A 15,845-nucleotide genomic window follows, 5' to 3' on the forward strand; every position below is an offset into this window, starting at 1 on the left:
TCTTTAACAGACTGATTCTCAGGATTATTATTACTTGTAATCAGCAAAAATATTGCTCACCTTTGCTGTACCAACAGAGAGTGGTGGTGTTGTATGTGATATTTACTAATCTAGAATGGTTTGCATGAGAAAAGCAATCAATGGATCTTGTAAAAAATTTCTTATCTGAGTCACCAGTATTATGACTTTCAGAGCTCAAGAACACATCCATAATCTGAGACCAAGAATAAGCATCAATTGAGCAAACAGTTGCTCTGGCTGAAGATGTTGCCTTCTCCCTCCCTTTCACATCACTGCTTGTTGCTGCACCAATATTGATGGTTACAATTTTGCTTGTAGTTTTGCCTCCTGAAAAGTGTGTGATCTGATCAGCATCAAGAAAAGCTTGAGTTGGATCAGCTTAAATTATCTTCACTGGCTGCTTAATTTAACTTGGTGGATTCTGCCTTCTGCAGATTGTGGAGTGCTCATGTGGAGGCTTCTCCTACCAGAACTGCGGGGAGAGGTAACCTCCGGCAGATGGGACAGTGACAGGCAGTTTGCAGTGGAAACATCTTCAGTCTCTAGCTAGATCCAAAAGACAGGTGTCTGCTTTCAGCCTTAGAGGCAGTATAGACCAGTGGAAAGAGCATTGTGCTAGGAACCATAGCTTTTTTTCCTGGCACTGCTCATGCTGTTATGTGATTGGGGTCAAATCACTTCTCTTCCATGCATCTTTTTCCCCTTCATCCATCTTGTCCAGTTAGACTCCTTGGTAAAGGGGCTGCCTGTTCTTATGTGGACAACAGCAAAATAATATTGTCTTGCTAGTCTCAAAGAGCTGCTTAAAGATTTTGTTTTCTAAACAGCTGTAGATCTGGTCTTTGGATCTGAATATTCTGTTTGTTTTTTTTTCTTTTCAGCCCTTTGCTTTTCAATTGTAAAGCTGGCCCCACACTGCTGATGTGTTTGATTGTTTTCATTGCCATTGTACTTGCTTTGATTTTGCAGCTCACTGCCCAAAGCATAGGGTGCTGAATAAACAGCATGATTAAGTCAAGCAGGGTCAGACTCCTTCTGTTTGTACCTTGAAAACAATGTGAAACTCATGTTTCTTTGCCCAGTTCTTGAGCTCAGAGCTGCGTGTGGGAGTTGGCTGCCCTCCTGTCCAGTTCAGGTGTGAGACCACTTGGAGAGTGTTTGCCGTTGCCGCCCGGGGCGGGTGCTGGAAGCTGTGCTGCCCCCTTGGTGGTCGCGCGAGGAGATCACACTGTGCAGTGTTGAAAACAAATGTGAGAATAACAGCACGCTGAGCTGATGTGCCCATCTGCAGGGGATTGGTAGTGACTAGGTGGCATTACCTGGGCTCAGAGGTGTACGCGTGGATGTTTTTTGCTGGCTCCTGCTTGGCTTGGGTCCTTGAATTCCTTGTCACTGTGTGTGACAGGGAATTTTCTCCTGTTTCTCACCTCCACTTCTGCTCTTGGCAGTGGTCCTTTCTCCTCGGGGATGTTGTTTGAATGAGTGTGGCCTCTATCTGTCCCATTTAAGAAGGGCCAGAAAGAGAAAAAGAGTTAGATGGCTTGATTCTGCACAACCATGGTACTGTCAGGGGTTGCGTCAGCCCTTGACATGAATAGAGCAGCCTCAAGAAACACCAGTTAAAAAGTGGACTGTAGGTACTTCCGTGCTTTGGGCACGTACCCATCTTGTTCTTGCTATTCCCCGCTTATGTCACCCTGAAAAGCCTCTGATGTCAGGTCTGGGAAACAGGGCAGACTGAGGTGCAGCTTGATACATCAAAACTATGCAAACTGCAGTTTCCCTGAGCAGCAGTGGTTTGTTTAACTGAGGATCTGACTCAAGGGGTGTTCAGACTTTGAGAAATCTCTTCTACCCTCATCCCAAAAGAAAAAGGAAAAAAAAAGGAAACCTCTTCCAGCAGATTGTGTTCTCCTCAGTTTCCTTGATTTCAGCACTTGTCTGTTACATTGCTGTGTGCATTCAAAGTGCCTGGATGGGAGCACTAGTCTGGTTGAACACTTCAGTCAGCATCGGGGAGCTGGTGGGCTGGCTGATTTTGCAGGAAGTGTCCAAGTACCTTTTGCATTACTCAGTGGAAACTTTCAGCAGATTCCTCCAGCAGATTTTTCTGTTGCAGTGGAAATCAAACTAACAGTAGATAAAACAAGACTGTGGTTGAAGTTTAACAAAATTTAATTTAAAAATGCTGAAAACTTTGGCAGTGGCAATGTCTGTCATGTCTAAAGGTAGGATTTCTAACACCACTGCCCTAACTTTGCTGCTGCTGACAGGCAGGGGAGTTTTGCCACTGACAGCGGTGGGAGTAGAGTTTGTCCAGAACTGAATCCTTTTGCAAATCCTATGTTGATTACCTTTTTGTTTTTTTGTTTTTTTGTTTTAACCAAAAATAATTTCTTATGGTCCTCCAGGAATTAATGTGGAACATATTTCCAAGGGGAAAGTTTGGATATTGGAGCTGTCCCCTCTAGACTGGGACAGGAAACCAGCCATAGTCCGCTTCCATATTCCTGTGAGTGACTGGCTGTGTTCGTCGGCTGTGTGCCAGGCAAGAGCCGCTGCTGTAACAACGCTGAGTATCGGAGGAGTGTCTTGGTTGCTTTTCATGCCATTTGTTCTCTCCTCCCCCTCCCAACCTAACTCTTAGTCCTTGTGATGAGTAAAGAGTTCTCTGCTTTGGGCAGCATTTGGTAACTGGGACTCTGGCCAGCTTCAGCCTTTTGCCAGCTCTCAAGGACGGGGCAGGTTGGGAAAGCCAAGGCACTGTGTTAATGCCAGCATGGCAGCTTCTTGGGTCGCAGCAAAACCAGGGCTTGACCTTGCAGCCAGAATATTAACTCTTTCTTGGTGCTTACTCTGGACAACTTGATAGAAATTTTTCTTCACAGTACTCGGGAATAAACCTTTCAAATGTGCTGTCTAATGTAGGAGGAGATTTGTGTCCTTTCATCTATTCTTTTTTTTACCTATTGGAAATGGAGAAATGACTAGATTGTCCCAGGCAGGAAACTCTTACTTCTTTCAGCTTGTGTTTTCTCAGAGCTATTCTAGTTTTATTGGAAAAATTATCCTGGTTCTTCTAGGCTCATCTTTCAGGATGTCTTGAGGCTTGTTAAAAATCATGTTATTACTGGGGCTCTGGGGGCATGCTCCGAGATGGCCCCCAGACAGGCTCCCCAGTACTACTTTACACTCAGACAGTTTTTACCTCCCACCATCACCTCCTTCCTTTTTTTCCATGTCGTGTTTATGTACCGCCTGTGCTGTCAGGAGCACATCTAAGTGGTGAGGCTTGTTGGCTGACTGGCTAATATCGTACCAGCCCCTTGGAGGGTCTGGGTTCACGTTGCTTGTTGAAAGAAACATGACTTCATTCCCCTCAGAGCTTGAATAAAACATGCACAAAGGTGTGTTCAGTCATCCAGCTTTTGGTGTGTAACTTAACCGGTTAGCCTCCTCAGGGTCTTTCTGAGGTTACTGAATATAGAGAAGTGCGCAGAAGACAGTGCAGAGAAGAGGCTGAATTGCCCTCTGGAAGAAGCTCTCTCTCCACCCACTACCAGAGAGCTGGAATGACTAGCTGACAAGTTCAGCGCAATATATGATGCAACTAAAGTTGAGTGGTGCCAATACTTACCTTATAAATCAAACTGGGAAGACATCTTGCTAAAGCCAGGCTGCTGTTAATGTCACTGAGTGAAATGGTAAAGCTGCACAGCCATCCGTCAAATCGATGTCAAATCTAACCATTTAGATTTAATGCTGGGTTGCAGTTAAATAGTCACATGTAGTAACTGTCAATGTATGCAAAAAGTCACTACAATTTCTACCCATGTGGCTATATGTCTAGTTATATACCCTAACCAAAAAACGTGCCCAAAGACAAGCTGATGTATGCATCTTAGTACATACCTGCTATCTACCCCATGGCTTCTAAGCCATTGTAAGAGCCCTTCCTTTTCAGGCTCATACTCCTGGTAGCAGGGGGTTTTTCTCTCGTGGCTGTTATTGCCCCTAGCTCTCAGCCCAGGCTCCATATCGGACAAGAATACTTATGCATCAGAGGTAGCTGAATAGGATGTGTTATCCACATCTCTGCTTCTGCATCTTGCAAACCAGCACATTAAATTAAGCTGAAATCAGCAGTGATTTACATCAGTAAACAGACTGTAGGTTGTGGGGAGGCGTGAGTATTTGTGCTCTTCAGCTGTCCCTGCTACTTGGCGGGGAAATCTCTGGCAGAGGGGCTGGAAAACAGATGTGGTTTCAGCCTTCCCTGGAGACATCCTTAGATTTCAGTTCTTATGTAGGAGATGCTATGATGTGGATCTGGTCAGCCTGCTGTTTATACGAACTGTGCTTCCTGCGTGGTAAGCACAGGGAATTGGTTTGTCTAAAAGTAGCTTTATTTCTGATGTAGAGTGATTCTTCAGTATAGACCTCTCTCTAATCACATTGAACGCTGGGACCAGTGGCACTGATGGCACGCTGCTTCCCCTCTGCCTTTTGTAGGTATGCGCTATTATGTAACAGTTGCCTGTGAGAAGAAGCTGGAATCGCTAGCGGAGAATCCTGTCCCTTTCAACTGGGCCTGAAGAGTTCAGCCAAGCCGATCAGCGTGAGTATGGGGAGGGGAAGGAGCATGTCGTTAGGAGACCTAATCCTGACTTGGAGCACCAAAATCACATTTATCTCTATCATTTGCAGTAAGGGATATTTTCTTCCCAGTAATAGCCTACCTGCACTGTGTAGCAGAAAGCTATATTTTGGTGAGAGCACCACTGTATTATATATTTTCTTTTAGGTGAGCCAGTCAAAAGCTCCAGCACTCAAAAAAAAGATCAAGCTCCCACTGCTATTTTGTGGTTAATTGTGGATGCATTAAGTGAGACATAGTAGTCCCCAACAGGGATAAAATTCACCTTTTCCACCATCAGATATGTTCCTTGTTTATTATCTGCATTTGTGATGTCCTTTTCTGCGTACTTTGTTGCTGGTGTCAGTAAATACTTCTCGTTTCAATCTAGGTCTGGAACACACAGTGGTTGTTGGAATTGGAGTCAGGGTTAGGATTTAGGATGAGAAGACCAAGGCTTAGCAATTGGCCTTGAATAGGCCACAAATCCAGATACAGCGATGGAACTTGCATGTAAGTTTTAGGTTCAGTCTGGGACTATCAGGTATTGGATTTGAGTTACAGCAGCGAAGTGCTAGATTCATTGTGTCATCTGGAAGAGACCTCTGGGTTAGGTTTGGGCTGGTGTCAGAATGTGTCGCTTGATGAGGTATAGGTTTGGAGCAGACAGGAGCTGCTGGGCTGGGATCAGAATTTGGAGGGAATGATGGAATTGATGACATAGGATAAAGTCATATTCCCAAAGAGATGCTGGGCTAGATTTAGGGCTGCTACAGACAGGGGACAGCTACAAATACTGGTGAAGATTTTCTTTTTTTTCTTTTTTTCTTTTTTTCTTCCTTAAGAGGAGTTTGTACAAGGTCTTTGGTACCATTTGGTCTAAGATTAAGACCTGGTTTGAAAGACTTGACAGTTCTGAGATAAGGTTTGATATTTTTACCTGCCTGAGGCAAAAGTGCTGCAGGCTTTGAGAGCTCTTCATTGAAGCAGAAGACCTAGACAGGATCAAGGCTGAGGCTCATGTGTCAAGCTCCTGAGACCCTTTTTCCCCGTAGGGTGACTCTGATATGGAGCCTGTTTGTGGGCAGGAAGGCGAAGGTCAAAGCAGCAGTCAGAGAAGACTGAATCTCTGGCATCCGAGAAGCAGCAAAGACAAATCTTTTGGGCTACTTTGTTTATTCCTTAAAAAGGCTGAAAGTATCAGGGGAGTGGTTCTCCTGTCTCTCCTTCCGTTTCCTCAGCCCTGGTGCTCTAATCATGGTTTCAGGTTTCAGCTCTTTACAGTTGTCTTGACTCCTTTCCCACATAACGCTGTCTATACCTGATGCTGGTCTCTGTGCCAATTACAGATCATGCACATACTGACACAGTGATTCAAGGGTTGCTTATATCCCTCTCCTTCAGTGATGCAGAGCCCTTCCAATAAGGAGGGAAAAAAGGAGGTTGCATCAAAGTATCTTGCATGCTGAATGTGCAGAGGCTGTTTTCAGCCTGACCATACTATGTTTTCTATGAACTAATCCTCTCTGAGGAAAGAAGGTCTAGGTTGTTGAAGAGGAAACTGGAGAAACTTTTGCAATGTATCATGCCCAGTTTTATGTCATTCTGCTCCTGCTGCCTTATAAGCAGAATCACTTGGCCCTGCTGTTGAACTGGCACAGTTCCTTGGACATTGCTAGAGCTGAGCCATTTCACACCAGGTCTGAATTTGATCCTCTGCTCTGGCTACATTTTTATTTGGAGTGAAGGCAACCAAGTACTTAGTCTTCCTCCAGCCAGAAAGATGCAGTGTGCTTTCAGGCATGGATCTGGATAAAGAATGTCTCTAAGAAGCCTTGATTCTCTGAGGCATGCCTGGGAGTCACAGTGCTTTCTGCTTGCACTTTATTTGTGGCTGGTCTACACCAACAATCACATGATGACACCACTTTTCCTTCTTCCCTTATCCACAATACCAGCTCAGTCCTGCTGGCCATCAAGTGACATCAAGGCATGGCACATCTTTGCATTGAGATGTGCATAGCATCAAGTACTAAGGTCTGGTTAGCCTGTATAGGAGTTTGAAAGAGAATGGCTCACTCCTTAGTCCACCTTCCAGGTTAGGGGAAGCTTTAAATGACTCTCTTCATTTGATCTTTTTATGTGAGAAGAAATTTTTGCTCTACTGTAGTCTGACTCTTTTCCTTTTGCCAGAGGCTCATAGGAATGCTGGGGAGTGCTCGTATACCATACTATTTTGGTTTTTTGTTTTGTTTTTTTTTTGTTTTTGTTTTTTGTTTTTTTTAAGAAAAAGATCTAATTAGGGCATTTTGTTGTGTGTTTTGTTTTTTTGTTGCTTTTTAATGCAACCTGCAACACATGCTGCAGAACAAATACTCACTTCGGACCTCCAGTCCAGGCATCTGGCACTCTGCTGAGAGAAAACAGTTCCAAGCCTGACAGTCTGGACCAAAGGCACTGAGAGAGGGAAAAAAAATCTAAATGATGTTAATAGTTTGTATAGGTGCTGGATCCTTCTGGCTGTTTCTGCTGGGGAAGAGATCTCTAGCCAAATAGAAGGACTGCATAAAAATACTTTGTCTAGCCAGGGCAACAGGAAACAAAAATAAGTCTATGAAAACACACGTGGGGAGATCCTAACTATATGTTTTGTCCTTGTATTGGGGGACAAGGAATGGAAAATATTACCAAGTGGGTCTAAGGCTCTTCATTTAATTCTTTTGTTTCTCCCCCGAAGAAGAGCTTCCCTCCTACCCTTAGTGCGTGCAGAGGACTGATGTAAAGGTTGCTAGAGAGTTGCTGTTTCAACTGGTGGGACTAGTTTCCCTAGGGCCCACAGGTCAGTGGCTGCTGCCTTATTCAGTACTCCAGTTCACTGCATTGAGTGAATGCTGAAGGCTGTTCAGACAGGCTGCTGCACGGTGCAAGGAGTCCTCCTGCCTTTTATCATCTCCCCTAAGGACAAGGCAGGCCAACTCCTGGAGGAAGGTGTCACCCAGAACATCACTTTGGCTCCAGCCAACTGGTCACACTGGCTCTGCCTATGTTAGACTATAAAAAGGGGTTTAAACAGTGCAGTGCTGCACCAGAAACTAGAGCAGCAACAGAGTGAAAGTGAGTTTATAGACAGCAGGAAGATGGGATTTTCTTTTTTTCTGTTGAGCTTTTGGGAACAGATGGAGAGTCAATGAGGCAGAGATGCTGGAAGGGACAGGATGTTTCGAATGTTTTCCTTAATGTCTTCCCAGTCTGCTCATACATTCATAGCTCCTGCCTCTTCTGCACAGGGTAGTACAGGACACAAATTTCAACGCCCCCAGGCCTCTAGAGGTGAGCTTTCCCTGAGGCCTGTTGAGCTGTGTCCTTTGGGCTCAGAGGCTTTTGACACAAAGGGCCGTGGGAGCAGCTCATGGCCTGATGGCCATTTGTATTTACTTTATTCCAAGTTACCGCAGTGAAGGGGCTGAACTTTCTGGATAGAGACACCGACACAGGAGTGTCTTGATCAGGCCTGGTACTGAAGCTGATAAGCCAGTCCTGCCTCTCTAAATGGCCAATGTTTGTTTTAATCTGGTTAGAAGCCAAAAAAATCAAATCAGAATCCCAGCGGTGCGTTGAACAGCAGTCGTTATCGTTAGTTACTCATCCAGTGGCTATTTCTCAGCTCTGATGAGAAACTTAGTGTGGTGGGAGGGGATGGGTGCTCCTCTCTTAATTGGCTTCTCTCTTCATCTCCTTGAAGAGGTTCACACACATTTCTTCTCAATACACCTGTACCCTGGCGTTGCCCTTAGAGGACAGATCTAACTTCACAGATGCCTTCAAAACTCTCTGTGTGGCAGCCAGAGAGTTTGACGGAGAGGAATCAAGGAGAAGGGGCTGTTAAATCATTATTAACTCCCAAAGGCAATGACTTCAGGCTGTGAACTGTGAGATTTGATTACTCTCCCATTAGCTTTCATAGCTACGTATGCAACTGGTTAATAATTCCAGCCAGCTGGCAAAGTTAGAGTCAAATCCGAATTTCTCCTTAGCCTGGTGTTCTGGGCTGGATCTATCTCTGTTAATGATATATACAGTAAGTACAGGGGGCAGAGCTGCTCAAGCTCCATGAATGCTCAGGCTTGTTTAGTGGAAGACATGTTGCCTCTTTGAGGCTTGTGGTTTTGTTCCCAGAGAACAGGGAAGCAGCTGTGGCTTGATTCTGCGTTCACTTGTCTTTAGCAATTAGGGTGCAGGAAAAAGCATTGCAGGAAAATATCAGGATGGACAGACAGCACAGTCTGAATTTTCTTTTTGTGGCTTCTGCTAGTTCCCTTCTTTCTGCACTCCTGCCTCTCCTGTTTTTCCCTGGACTACTGCTCAAATCACTGCTGTTGGTATGAGCAGTAAGGTCAGGTCCTGAGCCAGGCATTATGCCAAATAGCTGAATATTTTGAGTCTGCAAAACGAGTGGGAGAACTTTATAAATGTCCATTTCTTTGCATGTCATGTAGGAGATGATTTTCTTCTGACTGTACCTTAAGGTTAATTTAAGCCCTACAGCATGACAGTTAAGAGCACTGGTAAATAGCTGGTACGTCACTGCGGAAGTTTTAAATATTGATTGGGCTTCATGGTGTTACCTTCACAGCCAGCAGTGCCATTCATTGATTGAGGTGCTGGTTGGATCAGTAAGGATGGGAGAGTCAGACCTTGACTAAGCTTGACTAAGCTTGTTTTAAGAGGAGTCATTGCTGTGCTTTTCCTGCAAGGGAACAGAGCCTGGGTTCTCCTGCTCCATACAACCCAGTCATCACTGTGAGCCTAATGCTTGTGTCCCACACCCAACTTTATCATATATGCCACAAATCATAGCATGAAAGTTTTTTTTTAATCTACATTTTGCCTGAGCAGAAGTGGCAATGCAAGGTGCAAAGGGATGGAGAAGTTGATGTGCAGGTGAAGATGCAGGTGTTTCCTTGATTGCATGGTGTAACTGCCACTCATTTTCTTGGGACTTGGGTCAGCATAGTGTGGCCCTAAGTTTTTCTCCTGTAGTGTGTTTATCAGGCCTTTAATTAGACAAAAATGCTTAGACCAGGGTCAACAACTATTCAAGGGTGTTGGACAAGGGTTATACTTTGTTTTCTACATGAGAGTTTAAATAGATTGGTAGAAATTCAGTGGGAGCTGGGAGAAATTGCTGTCTAAGAGGCTGCCAAACAGCTGATCACTCCCAGCTTTTGTTAGTGTCAGGCCGTGTTTTCCAGCTCTTGCTGAGTTCTTGAACAAGCAGAAGACAGAAGTGGGATCCGTGCCTTTCACAGAAGCCTCCATTAAGATGCTGCAGATCTCAGATCTGGATCAACCGTGACCCTACTGGATAATATTTTTGGCTGGTTTAGATGAGGTGTCAACAGCCTGCAGCATATCCCTTAGCTAAAACAGCCAGAAGGGACACTTGGATAGTTCTTCGGCCTTCAGCAAGGAAGCCAAATTATGTGTTTCCTTTTCTCATCTTTTTGCGAAAGTCTCCTAGCTGCTCGTCTCTGAGGCCATGCTGCTCCCTCTGTACTTTTAGCGGGTTATGTGCTTTCACTGGATTAATAGGCACATTGCTGTTACGAAGGCCACTTGCTAGTCCTTAAGTTGTTCTCCCCTGCAGACTTGCTCCTGCTAGATACAGAGGCGGAAGGTTTCTTTAGGAGAAGCAGCTGAGGGGGAATGTTTTTGTGTCAGATTGGGTTCCTGCCTAGAGCTCTTAAAAGGCCAGTACGCCTCTTTAGGAGGAGTTTTGCTCCATGTCTAGTAACAGTCTGAACCCCTTTGTGCCACACAGATTGTGCTGCAAGTGCTTCCTGCATCCGTGCACCTTTGCAGTGAGCTGCCTGGCAGGTCGTAGGGGCTGGTGGCTGCAATATTTCCTTCCCTGGTAGCACTGATTCGCTTAGCTTTGGGCTGGGGAGGACTGAGCTGCAGAGTTCCGGCTCAGATCTGAGGCATCTAAGGGGATCCAGAAGCTGGGAACTTTGGGGCAAGCTAGAGCTCATCTGCAATAACAGGGCGAGAGCTGTGAAACTGTCCTAACTGGAACTTGGGTGGCTGTTTTGTAACAAAGCAGAAGCTCCAGCCTGGCAGGGTGAGGAGTCTGGGTGAATGATTTTGTGCTAATTTACAGTACTGGGTGGAACTCTAGCAACAGCGTGTTATTTTGGCTGTTTTGTTTTGCCATTCAAACCCCAAAACTCAGATGGAATTGAACTAAAAAGCATGAGGATGTTGTAAGTCTGCTTCCCTTCCTCCTCTGTCTGCAGAACCAAATAAGCTCTGTTATTTTTAATTAATATCTCCCTGATCTATCAAAACTACCTCCTCTTCTCAACTGGCTTCCAGTGCCCCTGTTTGTCCTCTGCTTAGAAGGCCCAGCCCCATGGCATATTGGGGTGGTATGAAAGAACTAGGATGGCTGAGTGACTTTATCAAAACACAAAAATGGTATAGATTGTGCAGCAAACTTTCCAGGCTAGCTTAGAACTGGTCAGACATCGGAGGTCATCCCTTTGATGAAAGGATTTGTGTATGACTTTGATAGCAAAACAGAGACAAGATGAGGGTAGGCTTGTCTGGTGGGTAGAGCAGTGGTCTAGAAAATCCTAGAAATGGCCTCTGTCTCTGTTATGCCAAAGACTTCCATTGTTGTGCACACAGTTTTGTCCGTTTGCTATTTCCTTCAGCTATAATAATGATGCTACATTTTCCAAAGATATGGGTACTGTAGGGGGGAAAAATATAGTGATTGTGGAAATGTCCCAGTAAAGCAGTAGGGACCATGTAAATGCCAGGACACTTACAGCAGAAACTACACTATTACTACAGATTGATGGTAAAGCAGGAGCAGAAGGTCATAAAGCTTTTTATCTTTCGCTGAGGGTTGACTTCAGGTGCAACCATGGTAAGTGGCTGTGCAGAGCCTGCTCCCCAGTTCTCCCTTCACCCATGTGAAGCAGCAGATTTCATGAGGGTCCTTCAGTTTTTTGCTGGCTGGGTGTCCACAGTACAAACTTCTGCCAAGCTGCTTGAAGCTTATCTGAGCTGGATCCTGTAAATCCTAAAGACAGAAGCGTTTCTGACCTGCTCCTTGACCTGAACTTTCCCATCTGAATTTGGATCTGGAGTGGCCCCTGGATCCTGCCCTACTTTGCCTCTCCCTAGGAATCATTCTCACTAGCTCCCTAGCTGTTATTTTTGCAGAGTATGGTTTCTGCTCTCTTGACATTTTAATGATGCTCATTTTTATTACCTGAAGACGAACTGTCAGAGACTTGTTTATAAACCCCTGGTACACAGCAGGCAGGGGCTTCCAACTGTCAAAAACTCTCATGCCGTCAGGCTCCAGAACAGACTTGAGAAGGAGATCAAAGAGGGTACCTTTGGTGGGGGGTCTCCTGGTGTGTACTGTTGTATAAACAAGTATGTTTCAAGTAATTGGAGCTGTTGATATCTGCACAGTTTACTTTGGACAATGTTGTGTGTTTTCTCGTGGCTTTTCTGGTTTGTTTGAGAACTTTTTTTTTTCTTCCAGAGGGGACACTGAGGTCTGACCACTCAAAACACAGTTTTCCATCATCATTTGTTCTGACTGTTGATATGTCTGAAATAACCCTCTTCTTCCTCCAGCCAATCCAAACACACCTGTCTCGTAGAGGGGTTGGAGTCTAAACCTAGATCCAGAATCAAATTTCACAAATAGCCTCTGATATCTGCTGGGGTAAATGAACCGAAAACTTATTAAAAGCATTAGTGCTCTTGGGATCTCATACTAAATCTGGGCATGGGGACCCCTTGTTAACCTTGATTAGGTACTACCAGTGGCATGTTCACACTGAGGTACGGGATCCATCTTAAATAAAAAGGTAAAATAGAGCAGTATTTTCCAACCTCTTTTGGCCCCTTAGCCAATTTACCAAGTCAGGACTGTGCATATATGGACTGATGATTAAATGTTCCCATTTGGTGGGAGATAGGTACTGGGTTGCTAAAAGTTATACTGAGGAGGAGGGGAAAGGGCTTCGTTGGCAAATCAGAACCTCCGTCAACATTTCACAAGGCATCAGTATGGTTTTGCATGTGTAGATATTTGGAGGCATTCGTTCTGTGTCCTTTGTTAACGTCTTACTAGAAGAGTCTGAGGTTAGAATAACCGTTGACCCACGCAGGGGGCTTTGCTCTGTGCCCTTCTGCAGTCAGCAGCTCTCTCCAACTGCATTGCTTTCTAGGTCTTGACTGAATGCTGAGACACTTGCCTTACAGTGATTTAAATGAACATTTTCAATCAATGAATTTGGCTGCAGATCAATGCCTATACATGCATGCACAATTGAGGCATCAAAATTGGAGGAAAGCTGCAGGTGACTCTGAAGTGTCAGTCACAAAAGCCTGCAGTCTTGGTCCACTGGTTGCTGTGATCTGGTGACAAAGGACACTACCAAGAGACTTGGATTCTCCTTCAAATTAATTCTGCTATTAGACTACCACTTGGCCTTGGATAACCAAACTGCAAACTCTGATTTTGGGAAATCTTAATCCCAGTCATTCGTTGTGCAGGTGCTCATAGTGGAAGAAAGGATGATGCTGTGCTGCTACCCTCCTTTCCAACAAACCGCCCAGACTAGGGCGGTGTGAATATACCCTCACCCTCTTGCAAGCCGGCACAACTTCTACTCCAGTTTCCGTCTAGGGCTGGACAAAGGGGAGCCAGGCTGCTCTGTGGTGGGCACGCCGAACTCTGGGGACACCCCAGTACAGCCTGTGGCTTAAAAGCTTCCTTGGTGCCTGTTACGATGCTCAGGGAGCGTTATACCCGCTCATCCTCATAGCCACACAAGTGGACAGCTTCTCTTTGTATCATGTTATTTGTGCTACAAATCTCAGCTGCCAAGTGCAGAAACTTTTGCTTACCCCTCAGCTCCTATCCACTGAAACAGGATATGCAGTGGCCAGTGCTAATGAAAATCTTGTCCTCCCCGACAAGATAACACTCCTTGGCTATTAAAAAATAAAAAAGAAAGAAAGAAAAAGAAAAGAAAAAGAAAAGAAAAAGAAAAGGAGGGGGGTGCTTTTTAAAGCACTTGCCATGTGTTTTAATCAACTGTTTCTTTCAAGGTCTGTCTGTCATTTTGCTTCTCTAGAGTATCCCATACCCTTGCTCCTGTGGACTCACCTCCCAGCTTTCTCTCCTTTTCCCAGCTCCAGAGCTGCAGGAAGCATCAGTGTCTTGCATGATGACAGTGGCAAGGGAGTGACAGGCAGACTGGGTGGGGGTGGCTGATGGTGAGCAAGCCTAGTGACAGCATGGTGTGACTAAGAGCCAGCTGGCTAATTAAAGCGCAGCAATAGGAGGAGCAAAGTATTTAAGGGTGCCAGAGAGAGAGAGAGAGGCCTCCACAAAGTTCTTGTTACACCTCAGCAAGCCAAGTGGCTGTGTGACACAAAGAAGAGCTTCCTTAACTCTTTCATGCCTCCTAAGGGGTGAAACCAAGGGACTGAGAAAATGGCACCATTAACTGAAAAGCCTAAATCAAGGTAAGGACACCAATATCTTTTATCCAATTAGTCAAAAGGTAGCCATCCTAGAGCTGCTGATGAATTGAACTCCCAGGACTTTACATGACATTGGTACATGCTGATGTGCAGTGGGTAGTTCTTTTGGGGTGATACAGGTTAATATTCAGATTGCTCCTTTCATCAGGATAGGTGTTGCTAATTGCTGCTTGGAAAGAGAGGGGATATCTACATAGACCTTACATGGGTTTGTGTTGTAATTAGGGAAATGGGCAGGTCCTTGTTTCCCTACCAAAATGACTGGATCTTTCTCCTGACTAATTTTACGGGAAGGAGTGGTTAAAGGTAATTCCCGAATGCTGAGTCTGTGGCCTGTTGCTAAAATAAAAGTGAGGAGAACGGATGGGGAGTTCTCAGCAATGTGCAAATTCGGTCACGTTGGGTTGGAAGAGTCAGAGGGAAGTGAAGATGAGGGTTGGTTTCTGGAATGTGGCATTTTGCTATTTTTGGAGACGCGTGGAATCTCAGCCCGTTGTTTAAGCCAGCAGATTGGTTTCCTTGGCTCATTTTCAGTCTGAGATAAGGAACAATCACTGTGTTCTTAATTCCAGTGTGTAGGTGACTTCAGAGCAGCACAGTCCAACCAACCGAGTCCAAGGTTAGCGGGGCCAGGGCTCCAGCGTGAATTCTCTGGCAGACACTGGTTTGCTGTGTGGCCTTGGGTGCGTGACAGTGGCCAGCATTCTGGATTTTGCTGGGACCTTTTTGTGCCAGATATAAAGGTGCATGAATCTGTTCCCTAGGAACTCTTCTAGCATAGCCCTGTCTCCATGTTGGCAAAGACCAAGGCGAATGACTCGGTCTCACCTCCCCTCGCACCCCAATGCTTGTCAAAGGTGTGTTGGAAGAGATCCTGGTGTGTGCCTGACTCCCCTTATGCCTTGGCAAGACTTAGCTTTTGCTATAGTCCCCCAGAAGTCATTGCAGTTGTGTGCAAGTGTCAACAACTCTCAGACCGTTCCTGCTTATTCTGGCAACATCATATAACACCCCAAAAGGCTGACACATGCACCCTGTGCCAGTTCGGCTGATTTCAGCTGCTGCATAGAATAGAGACCAGTATTTTCCATCTCTGTGTGAAGTAGGAATGACACCTCCATACCTCAGAATGTGGTAGCAGCAGCTTAGTGAGTGTTTGTACAGAGCTTCAAAACAGCTAGTGCAAGCACAGCTCACCATTAAAAATTAATGTGTGATTATGGTTGCTACAGTGAACACTTGGCAATACCTGTGCAATTCCTCTGCCTGGTGCGCAACTAGGAATCTCAGGGTTTGTCTGGGATGGCATAGGGTAATCTGTAGCAATAAAGTATCTATTTTATACATCAGAGGTGCATCAGAATCTTCTCTCTGCTCTCATTTTTGTGAAATGTTTGTAGTCTGGATCTGAACTCTGTGACACTGTTCAATCTCTAATTAGCATTTCTACTTAATGCAACTTCCACTTGTTTACTACTTCCCTGTTTGGGAGTGTGTGACAGCAGTGAAGACAGCTTTTGTTGTCTTTGCTATACAAAATCATGTCAGGAGAAGCTGCTGGATGTTGTTCAGATGATCTAAATTACTGTGTTTATAGAATGTCATT

At 45.0% G+C, this 15,845-nt stretch overlaps 1 protein-coding gene across 23 annotated transcripts in view; it reads left to right on the forward strand.

The window, feature by feature from the left end:
- The window catches only part of LOC112980249 (sorbin and SH3 domain-containing protein 1), a 182,122-nt gene that overhangs the window by 82,871 nt on the left and 83,406 nt on the right, over nucleotides 1-15,845 (forward strand). For 5 of the 23 annotated variants that reach the window (XM_064513901.1, XM_064513900.1, XM_064513903.1 and 2 more), the window contains exon 1: nucleotides 14,061-14,221. The exons of 2 other annotated variants lie outside the window; for them this stretch is intronic. In XM_064513901.1, the coding sequence (XP_064369971.1) occupies nucleotides 14,190-14,221 (32 nt within the window). In that variant the 5' untranslated portion in view covers nucleotides 14,061-14,189. Of the gene's footprint in view, nucleotides 1-14,058; nucleotides 14,222-15,845 lie in introns of those variants that run through there. 16 more of the 23 variants (XM_064513886.1, XM_064513891.1, XM_064513899.1 and 13 more) reach the window with 8 other exon arrangements.

Source organism: Dromaius novaehollandiae, chromosome 6 (assembly GCF_036370855.1).
Source record: "Dromaius novaehollandiae isolate bDroNov1 chromosome 6, bDroNov1.hap1, whole genome shotgun sequence".
In the NCBI taxonomy this organism is placed as follows: domain Eukaryota; kingdom Metazoa; phylum Chordata; class Aves; order Casuariiformes; family Dromaiidae; genus Dromaius; species Dromaius novaehollandiae.